This window comes from Tenrec ecaudatus, chromosome 8 (genome assembly GCF_050624435.1).
Source record: "Tenrec ecaudatus isolate mTenEca1 chromosome 8, mTenEca1.hap1, whole genome shotgun sequence".
In the NCBI taxonomy this organism is placed as follows: Eukaryota; Metazoa; Chordata; class Mammalia; order Afrosoricida; family Tenrecidae; genus Tenrec; species Tenrec ecaudatus.
In genome coordinates this window covers 142,960,996-142,977,059 of record NC_134537.1, presented here as the reverse complement: position 1 = coordinate 142,977,059, position 16,064 = coordinate 142,960,996, and the positions used below count along the sequence as shown (strand labels likewise).

Below are 16,064 nucleotides of genomic sequence, written 5' to 3'. Positions count from 1 at the left end.
GAAATCTAGCCAGCATGCTTTTTCGAAGACGTGAGCGCTTGTCTCGTGGCTTGCGACAGTTATCAGGACATAACTTGTAAAGGACATCATGCTTGGTAAAGCAGGTCAGCAGCGAGAGTAAATCCTCACTGACATGAACTGACACCGAGGCTGTAGCAGCGGGATCAGACGTGACCAGACCGTGCGGATGGCTCAGGGGTGGGCGGTGTTTCTCCTGTTTGATATAGGATGCCATGAGCTGTAACTGACACGACAGCACCGACAGCAATCCCCGGTGGACTGGTCCCAGGAGCCCCTTTCACAAACGGGGACAGACAGACTTGTGACGGGCAGAATGGGCCACTCTGGGGACCAGCGCAGCAGCGCGGGATCGGGGACCGGGAGGGCACAGCGCAGCTCAGCCAGAGCCGGGCGCGCTCTCGAGGGGCGGGGCGGGGCCAGGCCGCGCGGGGCGGGGCCAGGCCGCACGGGGCGGGGCCAGGCCGCGCGGGGCGGGGCCGGCGCGCGACCACGTGACCCCCGGCCCGGAAGCGCTAGCGCTGGGGACCCCCGAGAGACCGGGTCGGGAGTTGCCTGCGGGAAGGCGCGGGGTCCCAGGTGTTTCGCGAGGCCCGCAGCCGCTGCTATGGCCTGGACCAGGTACCAGCTGTTCCTGGCCGGGCTTATGCTCGTCACCGGCTCCATCAACACGCTCTCGGCCAAGTGAGTCCGGGCCCGACCCGGGGAGGAGGGGGGCCCCCGGGCCAGGCCTGCTGCAGCCTGCGCCGCGCGGACCACCCCCACGCACCTGCCCCCCTTGCTTAACGCGGTTCTCGGCCCCTCGCGTCACCCGCTCTCTGGTCCGTACATGCGGTTTATGGACCGACCACCCCCGCAGCAGGCGAGGCCCCGGGAGTTGCGCCGCGTCCCGAGCTGGGACACCCGGTCCGTGGCTTTAGCCCCAGCGCCGATTTGCTGAGTTGCTGCGTGATTAATCTCGGCGAGTCACTTCCCGTGGCCGCGCCTCAGTTTCCTCCTTTTAAAACCGGAGGGTTGGACCAGTTCCTCTCCACTGCCCCTTCCAACCCTGGCGTCGCCCCAGAGCCCCGCCCTTTCGGAGCTGAGGCCCGGAGCCCAGGTTCCCAGACTTGGGCATAACAAGCTGAGGTAAAAGCAGGGCAGGCCCAGTGAGCAGGGAGCCCCATGATTGCGGCGCAAGAGAAGAGGGTGCCTGCCCCCCTGGGCCCCTGAAGGAGAAGAGGTTAGAAATGGGCCTTGAAGCTTGAGCGAGACCCCCCCGCCCAGGTTGCTGGTCAAAATGGAAGAAAAGCTCAAACTGGTCATTTCAACACATGGTGACCCTATAGGACAGGGTAGTATTGCCCCCTGTTGATTCCAGAGACTTAGCTCTCTGGTCTTTCTCCCTCAGAGGGAGGGGCTGACCTTGTGGGTAGCAGCCAACACTAGCCACCATGCCCCCCTGCCTGGTCACATGCGCCATCAAATGCAGGATGTTATTCTAAAATTGCAGGGGGGCTTCGGAGTAGAGTGTTAGGCTTAAAGAGATGTGGTTGTGGGGTGGGAGAGAAGCAGTGTGATTAACCCTAATGGTCAGCGAGGAGAGTGGGCCAGACGGCTGGAGCGGGCGGCAGCAGCGAGATGAATGGACATGGGGGCTCCAAGCAGGGAGGGGCCGAGCGCTGTTGGGAAACAGAGTGCTTCTACGTTATTGAATGGAAAACTGACTTGCTCTGCCAACATTCCCCCAACCCACAGTTTAAAAATAAAGTTTAAAGACAGGTAGTCTGGTGCAAGGGACACCACTCCGGGCTGCTGCAGAGTGATGAGGTGAGGCTGGAAAGAAAGGGACAGGAGTGACAGTCCAGCTACAGAATGAAGTCACGAGGCCAGACACAGGATGGAGGGCAGTAGTAGCGCCAGGCTTCTGCTGGCCAAGCAGCCTTATTGCTGCAGACAGGGAAGGCAGCTGAGTCGCCCAGCCGTGGGGTCATGGGACCGGAGGTTGGGGACTGAAAGCTCGTGGTTGTCCTCTGGCATCGCCTTCCTTGTGTAATTTCCTGGGGTCCCAGGAGGCAGTCCTTTCCCTCGGCAGCCGCCTCTTTCTCTGCCTTTCGCTTCAGGGCAGGACTTTCCTGTCCCATGGTTCTCCCCCTCTCACCTAGACCTCTTTTCAGTCTGGACCCTGCCCGGCTCAAGTGCAAGGTTGAGTTGGGTGTGTTGCCCCCACCAACAGATGCTTTCCCACTTCTGGGCTGTGCTCCTGGCCCTCCAAGGGGGGAGAGGGAGAGAAATGCATCACTTTGAGGGAACGGCCGTGAGCCTTTTGAGCATGCTCCGTCTGACTCCATTTTAAAGCACCCGGGTCCCACGTCCCCCTCTGTCAATGACGAGAGACGCCCCAGAACAGAGTTGGGAGTAAGAAGCACTTGGCTTAAGTCAGCAGACATGTTTACCGTGCCAAAGAGTCTTGGGGGGGCCTGTAGGTTAAGCGTTGAGCCGCTGACCGCAAGATCGGGAGTTCAAACCCTCCAGCCACCCCTCAAGAGACCGAAGTGGCTGTGTGTTCCCAGAAAGATGCACAGTTTCAGAAGCCCTGTCCAGGGTCCCCATGAGTCGGAATGGACTCGAGGTGGCTGTGAGGCCCCCACAGTGCTTGAGGCTCTGTCTCATGTCAGGGGAGGAGACAGAAGTGACCGAGAGAAGGACCTTGCCCTGGGAATGCTCAGCTTCCAAGGTGGAGGAAACCTGTATGGACAGTCACGTGACAGTCACAATGTCCTCTCTCGCCTTCAGGGAAGGCAGAGTTGGTGGACCCTCTCACAGAGGTGCTGTTGCCTGGGGCCATTCCATTTACTGAGTCCTCCCTTGAAAGGAGACCCAATCCTGGGATATCTGTCCTCACTAGAAGCTGAACACAGTATAAGTCCTTCTTCCACCCCCCTGTTTTACCAGCCTAGACCTCGGTGAGGGGCTTAGAGATTGGCTGTTCCGACAGGATAACTGCCCCCACAGAGAGCTGAGATCCAGTGACCATCAGGGTAAATTATGCTGACTCGGCGCCTTCCTGAAAAAGCTGCGGGCTAGCCTGTCTGGTGGGAAGCAGCCAAGCCTCCTATCCCTCGGAGGCCTGCTGAGGGGGCAGGAAAGGGGTGCCCAAATGGGAGGCCCACCCTTTGTTCCTGAGGTGTTCTTCCCAGTGTGCCTTTTGGGAACTGGCTCACCCCAAGTGAGCTCAGAATTAGACCCTCCGTAGGGTCTTGAGGTGCGAAGGGCCCTCAAAGACCCTGGGGAGTGCAGTGCATCCGGGTGTGCGGTCGATTTCAAACCCCCGTCCCGACCCACAGTTTCCAGAAGATTCAGACCAGAGGGGAGGGAGCATTAGTACTGGTTGTGATGGTGTCGATTTAACCCTGGAAGTGTGTGATTTCTACATCAAGCAAACTACTGAAAAAAGAAAGAAAGAAACCAAACAGGGCCAACGGTTACCATGGGTGAAGCGGGAAGACTTGTAGCTTAGGAGGCCCTGAGTCTACGTCAATGGGCGGTCTACATCAGTGGAATAATTTGGAAAAGAACATCCGTAATGGGTAGACTAGACAAAGGGCATTCGGGGGGGGGGGGGGCTGGATTAGACCAGCAGGAGAGTTGTTTTGTAGTGTACAGGTGTGGGCCACAATTAGAGAGCCTGCGTAATGACATGGCTCGTAATGAGTACAAGGAAGAAGATAATGTTCTACCACTGAACACGGTGACAGTCGCACAACTCTTCCTGATACGATTTGAATCGTGGAGTTGTAGGACATGTGGATGAAGTGCTGATTAAACTGTGTAAAAAAAAAAGATTCGGTCAGAAGAGTGGGGTCCCAGCTGGTGCCAACCAGTGGATACACACCGGCTGTGCACTGGGCTCTTCCTGGGCCCGCCGGGGGCGGGGGGAGATGCTCTTCACAACCTCGTGTCAAATCAAACCAAACCAAGACTGAGCAAAAGCCCCAAGGTCTGGGTTCTAGTCACCTGCTCCATGCACTGGTGGTCCCTGGAGAGGGAAACAGGGGTGTGGGAAAATATCACTGCTTGCCCACACTCAGCCTGGCTGCCAAGTGGCAGAATTTGGATTGGCACCAAAGTGCCTAGAGTCTGCTCCCAAGCACCAATTGGGGGGAGGGGGACCGGCTGGGCACTCCTCCAGGCATCCTCTGAGGGGTGTGGAGGCGGCCAGGGACCACAGGGGACTCTGACAGGAACAATCCTGGTGTACAGACCGTCACTGGGAGTTCAGACCAGTGGCACCTAACGGCACCCCAGTCTGTTAGCATGTGTGCATGACCCAGGCTGATCCCCACAATCCATAGTCCAGGCCCCAGGAGAAGTTAGCTTTCCATGACTTCACCGGTTGACGTCAGAGCTAGGGTTAAAATCCAGGTCTTGGGACTTCTGTTCAGTCTTGGTTTGGTTTAGTGTAATACCATAGTACTTGGAAGTCTGTCTTGTGTGAGACAAACCCAGACCAGCTTGCACCCCAAGTACAGGTTCCACTCCCTGTGGGACTGGGCAGCTTCCATTTTCATCCCAGCTCTGGGACCCCACTAGCATCCTTTTGGCGCTCCCCATGGGAGCAGAGGCCACTCAAGGTTCAGATTCAGAACCTCCAGCAGCCTCCTGACACCCCCCTTTGCGTGTAAAATGAGGCCCCTCCCTTCTCGGGAGGGTGCAGCCAAAGGATGAGGAAGTGCGGGGTGGCAGTGAAAACCAGGCGCCCCCGTGCCAACTCAGCAGGTTTGGGTTGGCTACAGGGGGGGACGTGGGGCAGGCGTGCCGTGGCTGAGCTGGGACCAGAGTCACAAACCACAGAAGGAAAAGGAACGGGTCTGCCGGCCCCTCGTTCCCAGTGGCGGAGCTTCTCCTTTCACAGGGTCCATTCTTCCTGCTTCACAGGGACCGGCTGTGGCTGCACCTCGTGACCAAAGCGTGTGTCCTTCTCAGGCACTGAGAAGGGATGTGAGCCCGAGCCTGAGTCCTGCCTGGCCTAGGCTCAGGCCATCTTGGAGCCTTATGACCTTGATGGACTCCAACTGGCTTCTGCAGGGAAAAGAGCCAGAGTCAGTGAGCCCACCAAGCTGAGGAGGGACCCCAGGGTGAGTTCCTCTGAACCCTGAGACCTCCGGGCTTCCCTCAGGGATGAGACTCTCCCTGTCCTTTCTGTGGCAGCCCCAGCCTTTGCTTTCCCCTGACAGCTGCCTGGTATCCCCTGGGTTGGCCCAGGCCTTATCCCAGGAAGGTAGCTTAATAAGGCAGAAAGAGCCACAATGCTGGGAAACTATTGGATTAGACCAGTGACTCATCCTCCCGGAGCCTCAGTTTGCCCATCTGTAAAATGGGAATCCCTGCCCCACCCACTGCTCAGCCACAGTGTAGGGTCTACAGAGGAAGGTGTTCTGATCTATGGGGTATCACGGTATACATCAGCCCCCACCATGTCCCTCCTAAGAGAGGAGCCAGCCCGGCGCTTCAGTAGGCCCCAGTGCAGAAGGGGACGTGGGCTCGCTGGGCTTGGGGAGCTGGGGATATGAGAGGAGACAGCAGAGACCCTGCAGGGAATGGACACACACTGCTCTCTGTTTGAGCTAGCCACACCGGCCCCTGCCCTCGTCCCCGCCGCCTCCTCTGCCCCACGCATCTCTGCAAATGGGGAGCATGGAGTTGGCTGGGGCTGGCACAGTTTGCTGGCGAGAAGGACTCACCCCCAGCTCAAGGACCACCTTAAAGGATCTGGCCCCTACCAGTAGGCCTCCTGCCCAGGGACCATGATTTTCCCCAGGGAATGACTGTTTGCAAAGAATGAAGGACCCATCTGCAGGGCAGACACCAACACACACACACACACACACACACACACACACACACACCACCACCACCACCCCCCCCCCAGTCAGGAGAGGGAGAAGAGGGTGATGAGGAAGCCTCACGGCACCCTGGAAGGGACATGGAACTGCACATTAAGGTCCTGGGCTAGTGCAGACTATGCACCCCGCCAGCCATGCCCCCCACCCTCTCTGAAACCTGGCTCCTCATCTGTCAGACAAGCAGTTCTGTGAGATGGTGGCTGTGTGTCCTCTGACTCAACATCTGTGGTTCTGTGGGGTCCAAGGTGGCCCCCTTACAGCAGTCTCTGCCTTCCAGCTCCAGAGAACAGACCCTCCCAGAAACGTCACCCCTGGCGGACGCTGTGAGCCAGAACTGAGGCCATGCTGACCGGACACAAGGGGAAAGAGGGCAGGGAGGCAGACGGGAATTTTGTTGACACAAATTATGTGCCAGGTCTGCCCTATCTTCCGCAAGGGGTTTCAAAGGCTCTGTGGAAACTTCCAATGTCTTTTCGTTCCATTTTCCCACCTGTTTTTGGAAGCCCCCTTGCGTAGTTGATAACTTTTGAGATGTCGTCCATGCCATGAGCCCTCATTGATAGATGAGAAAATGGGAAATGTCCCGTCTGGGTGATTCCAGCGTCAGAGGCTCCACGTGTCCTGCCGCTTTTTCTAGGCTTTTCCCAGGGCCACTGTCGACCGACAATGCCTCAGTTCCTTCTCCCCCGCTCTCCCCCTTGCCCGCCCCCCATGTTTGCCTGTGGCCTGCTTGGGGCCCTGGTGGCATAGTGGTTATTTGGGGGGCTGACAGCCGCCGGGTCAGCAGTTCAGCCCTACCAGCCCTTCCATGGGAGAAAGATAAAGATTTTCTACTCCCCCGTAGACAAGGGCAGTTCTCCCGGTACCTGAAGGTCACCATGAATCAAGACTGGCCCGATGGCAGTGACGTTTGGGAGCCCTGGTGGCACTGTGGTTTAGCCTTCGGACTGCTAACTGCAAGGTCAGTGGGTCAGATCCAAGAGATCTGATTTACAAGATCTGATTTACAAGATCTCTTTTATAAGAGAAAGTGGAGGCTGTCTGCCCCCAGAAAAATTTTCCGTCTTGGAATCTCCTAGAGGGTCACCATGAGTCAGAATCTACTCAATGGTAGTGAGTTTGGGTCTTTGTTTTTAAGGTTTGTGTCAACAGCCAAGTGTTGCCAAAGCCAAGTCCTGCTGCCTACAGGGTTGCTACGGTCACCAGCAGATAAATGGGTGAGGTTTTGCTTCTTGCTCTATAAAAGCATTTGGCTGCTAATCTAAAGGCTCCTTGGGAGAAAGTTGAGGCAGTCTGTGCCCATAAAAATGACAGCTTAGGGTCCCATGGGCCATTCAACTGTCTCCCATAGAGTCTCTAAGTCAGGATCCAGTTGCCAGCAATGGGTGTCTGTAAAACTGGGGTCCTTCTGTGCCTGTCCAATGTGCTTATACCTGTCTCGGGACTGAGACCAGAAACCTGACTCCCTGCTGCTCCAGGGGGCCCAGGGCCTGGGCTTCTCCCTGCTGGCCTGAAAGAGACCCTACTGGGCAGCGCAGCATGTCTTGCTGACACCCAATCCTGTAGGCCCTCAGCTACAAAGAGATCCCCTTTCCCCAGCCAGGAGTCCTGCCAGCATTTCCCCCAGGCCTGTTCAGACACAATCACCTGCTATCAAAAAGCAGAGACCTCCCAGACTGCTGGGCCAGGCTGCAGCCAGTTCTCTCCCAGCCCTCTTCGCACAGGGCAGCCTTCCTCATGACCCCCCTGTTCCACCAGCAGTGGATACCTCGCACCAGACTGGGATGTAGACTCTGGGATCACATTGCTTCTGGCCTGCAATAGGCGTCTCATTCCCAGGTACCTGATCGCTAGAAGTCCCATTCACACAACAAATGTTTTTCCAGTGTCTTCTTGTGCCGGGAACAAGGAATGGAGAGGTGTGGATGGCTTCACACTGCGGATCTTACAGATAGTAGCCCAACTCTATAACCTCTATGCCGGCAGTGTCCCCAAAAGGGGTTGGTGGCAGAAATCCTACCAGTGGGCCTGGCACCTCTCTGAGGTGCCCTGGCCTCAGTCAGGTTGGAACGGCCATCTCTGACCCGCTCTCTTGCTCCTAGGCAGTTGGCCTGTGCCCGCCCCCGGCCACATGCTTTCTCCCTTGTGAAGGTATGACCTCTGAGCGCGTCCTCCCCTCTGACTCCCTGAGTGGCCTCACCAGCCCCCCCAGAGAGCTCCTTCCACAGTGCATCTGCCCACTGAGCTGTCCACTTGGTCTGCGGCACTCACGCACGCCCCTGCCCTGCCCTGGCCAGCGCCTTCACTGGTTTGTCATGGGAGCTGATCCCCTCGCCTCACTGGCACAGCCGACCTAGCCAGGCAGGGCACCATATTTCTCTGTGGCTTCCCTCCAGCTCCCCTTTGACCCCCACCATTCCCAAAGACCACAGCCCCTGGCAGCCCCTCCTTTCTCCCACCTCCAGAGCAGGCAGGGCCTCCCACTGTGGGGTAGGTTGTCCACAGAGCTCTTCTCTCACCACGGGTGTGTTCAGACGACTAGGTAGATGTGACCCCTCCCTCAGGCCTGTGCTGCCATGACAGTTAGCTAAGAGTGCCACCACCACCACCCCTAAGCTGGCCCTCCCCACTGCCAGAGTCCCACCATCATGCCCTTGCCTTCACAATGGGGGGAAGCGCCCGTTTCCCTCAGCAGAGGAGCCAGCCAGCACCATCAAGCCAGACCACAGCTGCTTAGCCCTGCCTGGTCCCCACCTCGTCACACTGGGAGGGGCCCAGGGAGCAGAGTGTCACACACACACACATACACACACACGCACACAGTGTGGCTGCACACAAAACTACCAGGCACAGGCATTGAATTGGCTACAGGCCATCCCAAGTCCTGCGTGCGCTTCGCAGACAGCCACTCTCTGTGACGTCCGGAGTGACCTGGTCAGGGCAGGCCGGGACCCACAGGAAATGATGCTGAGTCTGTGTTGATGGCACACTTGGCTTGAGTCAACAGTGTGTTGCCACTTGAGGCTGTGCCAACTAACACAGGATGGCTTTGCCACACTCCATCCAGACCAGGTGTCCTGGGTTCCGGGACGGGGCCCACCAGTGTGTGCCCAGAAGTTGGCAGCCAGGGCAGGGATGGGTTGGCGCCATTTAGCCAGGAAAGCAGACGCTTCAGAAGGAGGAAATGCCTGCAGATCATGGCAGGGCTTCCCGCTGAGAGGGGGATTGGACCTGGGCCCGCCCCCCCCGCCCCCCAGATCAACAGAACTGAGCCCAGCAAGAGTGCAGTCCCCGGGAGGGCAGTCTGGAGTGCCTGAGACCCTGCACCACAAAGGAGGCCGGGCTGGCAGGAGGCCAGACCTCCGTCCCAGTGTCTCCATCTGCTGGGGTCTCCAGGAGGGAACGGTGTGTGCCAGCCTGCTTCAGAGTCAGCGGCCTTGAACTCTGAAACATTCTCCCAGGACCCGACTCCCCCCACAGAGCAGGGCTCTCGATGCTGTTCACGTCACGGATCCCAGTGGCTGGCTGGCTGGCTGCTGCGGTTAGTGCTGTCCAGGAGGCTCCAGCCCAGAGTGACATGATGTGCAACCTGCCGGGGCCTGCGCCGTGCGTGTGCAGAGCCCATCAATGCAGCCTCTGTGTCTTGCTCTTTCGCTGCCCCTCCACGTTACTGAGCATGATGTCCTTGTCCTGGGCAACGGGCCCAAAATACCTGAGGAGAGTCTTGCCACCTTGCCTCTGAGGACCCCTCTGGCTGTCCTTCACGAACACATCCGTTTGTTCCCTTGGCGACCCAGGGTACTTTTGACCACAGTTCAAATGCATCGATTCCTCGTGGGTTTTCCTTGTTCGGTGTCCCACTCCTGTAGGTGAATGAGGTGATTGAAGATGCCACGACTTAGGTTAGGCACACCGACGTCCCCAGAGTCACCTCCTTGCCTCCCAACACTTCAAAGAGGTCTTGTGTAGCAGAGTAGCCCAACGCGAGGCCTGGTTGGACCTCTTGGCTGCTGCTTCCCAGACAAGACAGCCTCCTTGGTTCCAGGCAAGACGGCCTCCTTGACCACGTGGATCTCCGTTTATCGGGACGTGGCCCCTGGTCCAGTTGTGAGGATTGGGGCTTCCTTTACACTGAGATGTGATCACAGTTGGGTCACAGGTGAAGCCCCATTTGCCAAGTGTTTGGAAATGGGGACATCAAAAGACAGGCTGGCTCAAGCAGCCAGTGACGTTGCAGTAAACGTTACAACCTTAAAAATCAGAATTGTGGCATAACAGAACATATTTGCTTCTTAGCACATGACACCGCTTGGGATGGGTTGGTCTGCGACGTTTCAGTGTGGGGCTGCGCAGGAAGGCCGTTCACAGCATCTGCAGCAGTGATTCCAACCCCAGTCCTGGGACGACGGCACTACCTGCGTGCTTACAGGGCGTGCCCCATTTCAGCCAGAAGGTCCTGGAAGATGCCCAGCTCCCTCCAGGTGCCCATGGACCCCATGTTAAGACTCCTTATGGGACAGACTGGCTCCTTGCAGCAGGAGCCCCATTCTGGGGCCCGAATCCCAAGTCTATGCCTCTGGGCAGAGTACGGCAAGGTTATTCGGCAAACAGCAGGGGCTCAGGTCCTGCCTGTGGCCCCACCACGTTGTACCTTCTCCCTCTCTTGCTGCAGGTGGGCAGACAACTTCGTGGCCAAGGGCTGTGGAGGGAGCAAGGAGCACAGCTTCCAGCATCCCTTCCTCCAGGTACCTGCCCCATCCCATCCCTCCCCACCTGCGCCCTGGCTGCTGTTTGCTGACTCAGAGTCAGAGCCTCCTGGGTCCTACAGCAGGTGTTCACTTCCCCGCTCACCCCGAGCAGCCCGGGGTCTGAGGCGGCCCCCCAGGAGGAGGCAGGACCGAGTCCGCTGCGCACACTCTGCAGCCTCAGCCCTGTCGCGCTAGCCGGCACCCTTGTCCCCTGGGAGCCCAGAGCCCGGCGGGAACAAGGCAGACACTGTGACTGGAAGAGACCTTCATGCTCCGTGGGGACTTGGGAGACTCAAATGGCAGCACTGCTGTGCCAGCGAGCTGTCGTGACCTCAAAGAACCCCTCTGACCGCTCTGGGCCCCCACTTTCTCCTATGGAACTCGGCTAGAAGTGAGCCTGAATCTGCTTTCAGGCTGGTTCTCCCTAGCCTCAGGGTCTCCACCCGCCGAGATGTTTCAGGCATGTTGAGGTAGACCTGGAGGCCTATCGCTGACTTTCCTCCCCCCAGCTTTGCTCTTGTCTATTAACTTGTTGAGCGTCTCAGTCAGCGCTTGTTTGGAGAAAGGTCCTGTGCCTCCCAGAGAAGTGTTACAAAGGGTCCCCTCCAGCTCTAACCCCTTGGGTTAATCCCTGCAGGCTGTGGGCATGTTCCTGGGAGAGTTCTCCTGCCTCGCTGCCTTCTACCTCCTCCGGTGCCAAGCTTCAGGGCTGGGCGAGTCCAGTGCCAACCCTCCACAGACCTTCAACCCCCTCCTCTTCCTGCCCCCCGCCCTCTGCGACATGACTGGGACCAGCATCATGTATGTGGGTGAGTATCCGGCCAGCCAGGAAGGGCTCGGGGAACCCATACCTCATCTACCCCTGCTCCTACTCCCCTTCCCCATGTCCCCACCACTCACACTGCATTCATGCCACGAAGATCCACGGAGGGAGCACTGCCCACGTGCTCCATGTGTCCCCACCTGACAGGCCCTGTGCCTGGGAGCTGACAGCCCTGCCTGTCTCCCCGCCTAGCTCTGAACATGACCAGTGCCTCCAGCTTCCAGATGCTGCGGGGAGCAGTCATCATATTCACCGGCCTGCTCTCGGTGGCCTTCCTGGGCCGGAGGCTGGCACTGAGCCAGTGGCTGGGCATCCTTGCCACCATAGCGGGGCTGGTGGTCGTGGGCCTGGCTGACCTCCTGAGCAAGCACGACGACCAGCACAAGCTCAGCGAAGTGATCACAGGTACGGCCAGGGCGGGGGTCCAGGGAGAGTGGAGTGGGCACTCAGTGCAGGGAGGCCCCCGAGGGGGGTGCAGCTATACCAGCTAAGTGATCACAGGTACGGCCAGGGCGGGGGTCCAGGGAGAGTGGAGTGGGCACTCAGTGCAGGGGAGGCCCCCGAGGGGGGCGCAGCTATACCAGCTAAGTGATCACAGGTGCAGCCAAGGCAGGGGTCCAGGGGGAGTAGAGATGGGCATACAGCACAGGGGAGACCCCCGAGGGGGGCACAGCAGCACCAGCTAAGTGATCACAGGTGCAGTCTGGGCGGTGGTCCAGGGGAGCCTGGCCTGGGGGAGATGGGGATGAGCATATAGTGGGTGATACGGTGCACGGGAGATGGGTGGACAAAGAAAGGGGGTGACGAGGAGGAGTTGGGGGACTATGTGGTGATACACGTGCATATGCATAGACTGCTGTACTGGGGGAGAGGAAACCGCATGTGTTGAGTGTGGACTCTCTGCCGGATGGCACGGAGCACTGTGCGTTCATGGTCACCGCAGTCCTCCCTGCCCAAGGGACACTCGCAGCCCAACATGTCTGTGACCATGCCCGTTGCTCCTGAGAGTCCTGCTTTCCAACTTTCTGAAGCCCAGCCTCGTCCTGTGAGAAATGGGCCCAGTGGGGTGCAGGGGACAGGATGTGACAGGGCCTGTCGCTCAGGAGCCAAGGAGTGAGCAGGACTGTGAACCATATGTCGCCCTGCGTATGGCATGAGCCCCGTGGCAGCTCCCTCCCGGCCTGGCCCGTGGCTCTCCTTTCCTGCAGGCGACCTGCTCATCATCATGGCCCAGGTCATCGTGGCCATCCAGATGGTGCTGGAGGAGAAGTTCGTATACAAACACAACGTGCACCCCCTGCAGGCAGTTGGCACTGAAGGTGTGTGAGCACCGGGCCTCGGCGGGTGCCAGGGGTGGCGGCTTTGCGTGGAGCGGGTGTTCAGGGAGCTTCGCGGGGACATTGGAAGGGGGAGGGCCCTCCTGCCCTTTAGCCAGAGCCACTTGTGCTCAGGTTCCTCCCCCCCCCCCCTTGACTGGCATATCCAAGTCTCTCAGGATGGAGAAGGGGCTGTGGGCAGCCCAGGGTGGGGAGAAGGGAGTGTCCAGCGAAGTAGGCAGGGAGAGTTTGGGGAGCAAGTTTGATGCTCTAATCAGGAAAGCAGGTCAGAAAGGCTGGAAAAGGGCATTTCAACATCAAGTAGCAGGTAGGGAAGCCCGCTAACTGAAGATGTAACAAGAGGTCCTGCTCTGAGAAGGGGACACTACAGGGCTCCCCAAAAGGCAGGCTGCAGGCTCTGCCTGCCCACCAGGGCGTCGTCACCAGGCCACGGGAGCGAAGGGGCTTCAGGAGAAGACCAACGGGCGCAGTGACCCATGTCACTGTGTGTTCCTGCCGTTTCCTCATTGCAAACAAACAGCATGTTGATTTACATCCTGGTGAGAGCATCCAGCCACGGACAGCTGATGCCGGTGGAGAGCTGTTTGTCCAGAGCCATGGAAGCAGGGAACCGAATGTTCCCATGTAATTGCAGCCAGCCTCACTAACTTTTTAAAAAACAAATACAATCCGATTGAGAAGACGTCAGAGGGCATTGTCCGTGACAAGGGCAGCCGCCGTCACTTGGCGCTGCTTTTGTGAGTGCGGGGCTTACACCTGAAACTCTGGGTCCCAGGGGGCAGGGGGGTCGTGTGGAACAGTAGCTGTGACTCTTGGTCCCCTTCAAACAAAATTAAAAAGTCCAAGCGTCCAGTGACGGGAGGCACAGCAGGCTCCTGTTGAGTGCCGGAGGGGGGCAGCCCCTGGAGGCCGGCAGGAAGGAGCAGGGAAGGGGCAGCCGGGTCTCGGGGAGCCCTTGTTCAGGCCAAGGGGGCCAGGTGCAATGTGCTTCCCTCCACCTGCAGGCCTCTTCGGCTTTGTGATCCTCTCCCTGCTTCTGGTGCCCATGTACTACATCCCCGCTGGTTCCTTCAGCGGGAACCCCCGGGGGACCCTGGAGGACGCGCTGGACGCCTTCTGCCAGGTGGGCCAACAGCCGCTCATCGTGGTGGCTCTGCTGGGCAACATCGGCAGCATCGCCTTCTTCAACTTCGCGGGCATCAGCGTCACCAAGGAGCTGAGCGCCACCACCCGCATGGTGCTGGACAGCCTGCGGACCGTGGTCATCTGGGCGCTGAGCCTGGTGCTGGGCTGGGAGGCCTTCCACCCGCTGCAGATCCTGGGCTTCCTCATCCTCTTGACGGGCACCGCCCTGTACAACGGGCTGCACCGCCCACTGCTGGACCTCCTGTCGCGGAGCCGGGACCCCGCAGCTGAGGACGAGCAGGAGAGACTGCTGGGCGGCACCAGGGCCCCCATCAACAGCATCAGCTGAACCTTCCACAAGGACTCCGCTGCCCCTGGCTGACCCTCCCCCCCCTCCAGGCTGAGGCTGCAAGACTGGTGGGCCACAGGCGCCCGCCCCTCAGACTGCACCCCACCCCATCCCTCATTTCCTCACAGACCCTCAGGGTGGCTGCTGCCAAATCTCCTCCCTCTCCACAGCCCCTCCAGTGGGGGGTTGTCTCGGGGGTACCTCGTCAGAGCCCCACCTCTGCACAGAGCTATGTCACGAAACTGGGTTTGCACTCAATCACACCCCATTGATTCCTTCTGAATGGTGTACGAGACAAGAAGACAGGCGAGCTCATGAACAAGTTCAGATCAGGGCTATGCATTGTGTTTTCCCCAACTTGTAAGCTATACCTGCCAGGGGTCCCCTCAAACCTGTCAGGAGAGCCGGTTTCAGCCCCTTGCGCCTGCTCTCTGGCCAGTTCACTGCCTAGTCCAGTCCACTGCCTGAGCGTGGGCTTTCTGCTCTGTAAAACCACATTGGCTCAGAGCCTCTGGTGCCCAGAGCCCTGCACCCTGTGGGCCTGTGGTGGTGACCAACAGAAAGGAGCTCGAGGCCACAGGAAAAGCCCTTCAGCCACAGAGCCGTCCACCCCCAAGGCCCATTTCGATGTCCCCACTCACACCCCTGTATAGGCCCCCTACCTGGAAGACGCTACCAGAGGCATTTCCAGCAGCCTGACGGTTTCTGATTAATCCATCACCTTCTTTGGTAAAGAGGAGGAAACAGAACCACAGTTGTACGTTACTTGGCAACACACACGCCATATCTGTACCTCATCCTGCTGGGTCCCCTGGCCCCGTAGGAAACTCTGGGCGATGATTCTGGTGCGCAGTGAGCAGCATGCATGCTCCCAGTACCACCCTCTGCCTTGGCCACTAAGGAGGACACTGTCCCGGGAAAGTCAGGGACAACCCAGCACTCCTGCCTGGTTTTGTCTGATTCCATCTGGGCCTCTGCAGTGGGATTTCCCATGGCCAGATGGAAGCATCGGGCACAGAGGTCCTCCTGGTGGTAACCGCCCCCTGAAGAGGCCAGGCTGGCATCAGCAGCCCCCAGCCTAGCCGAGGGTGACAGCAGTGTTTCTGACCCCGTGACATTTTCTGCAGTGCATGTCCCGGGGAGATGGCACTGGAGAGTAAGGTGGTACACACTACGACGCCTTGTCTTTTTTTTTTTTTTTTAAGCAACCAGGGTCTTAGAATGCTTGGGATGTTCTCTCTTAAAAGGGAAATTGGCATTATTTGCGTCTGTCTGTTCATTTGTTTTAATTACTAACTCAAGAGCATGGGACCCACCTGGGGGTCGAATCTAGGATGTTGGAACTGAGAATCACTAATGTCCCAGTACACAGAGATCATCGCACCGCCCGCCCACTGAACCGATGAAGATTCAAAGATCAGAAAGGGGAAGGGACTTCCCAAAGCTGCACCCTGATAGATTGCCCGGTGCTGAATCCCTGCCCATCCTGCTCTACCCCAGGGAGTGGGGCCTGGGATCCATAACAAGATCCTGTAGCTGCTTACCTGCTGAGGAGCGCCCCCACCTGTGGGCCGAGCTGCTCACACCTGAGGGCTTGAGGAAAACACTGGGACTTTACTTGGGTGCTGCTGTGGGGAAGAAAGTGTATCCCAGTAGAATAGTGGTTACACTTGGGACCACTAACTGCAAGGTCGGCAGTTCAAAACCACCAGCCACTCCACAGGAGAAAGAGCTTTCTACTTCCTGAAAAGTCTCAGGAACCCACAGGGTTAAGCTTTG

The 16,064-nt window shown here is 58.4% G+C and overlaps 1 protein-coding gene across 1 annotated transcript; it reads left to right on the top strand.

The window, feature by feature from the left end:
* Positions 1–514: 514 nt before the first annotated feature.
* On the top strand, positions 515–15,546 carry SLC35F6 (solute carrier family 35 member F6). The gene is made up of 6 exons (XM_075556998.1): positions 515–702; positions 10,576–10,648; positions 11,289–11,460; positions 11,667–11,879; positions 12,683–12,793; positions 13,816–15,546. The coding sequence occupies exons 1-6, from the start codon at positions 626–628 to the stop codon at positions 14,283–14,285; spliced, it is 1,116 nt and encodes a 371-aa protein (XP_075413113.1). The 5' UTR covers positions 515–625; the 3' UTR covers positions 14,286–15,546.
* Positions 15,547–16,064: the final 518 nt, after the last annotated feature.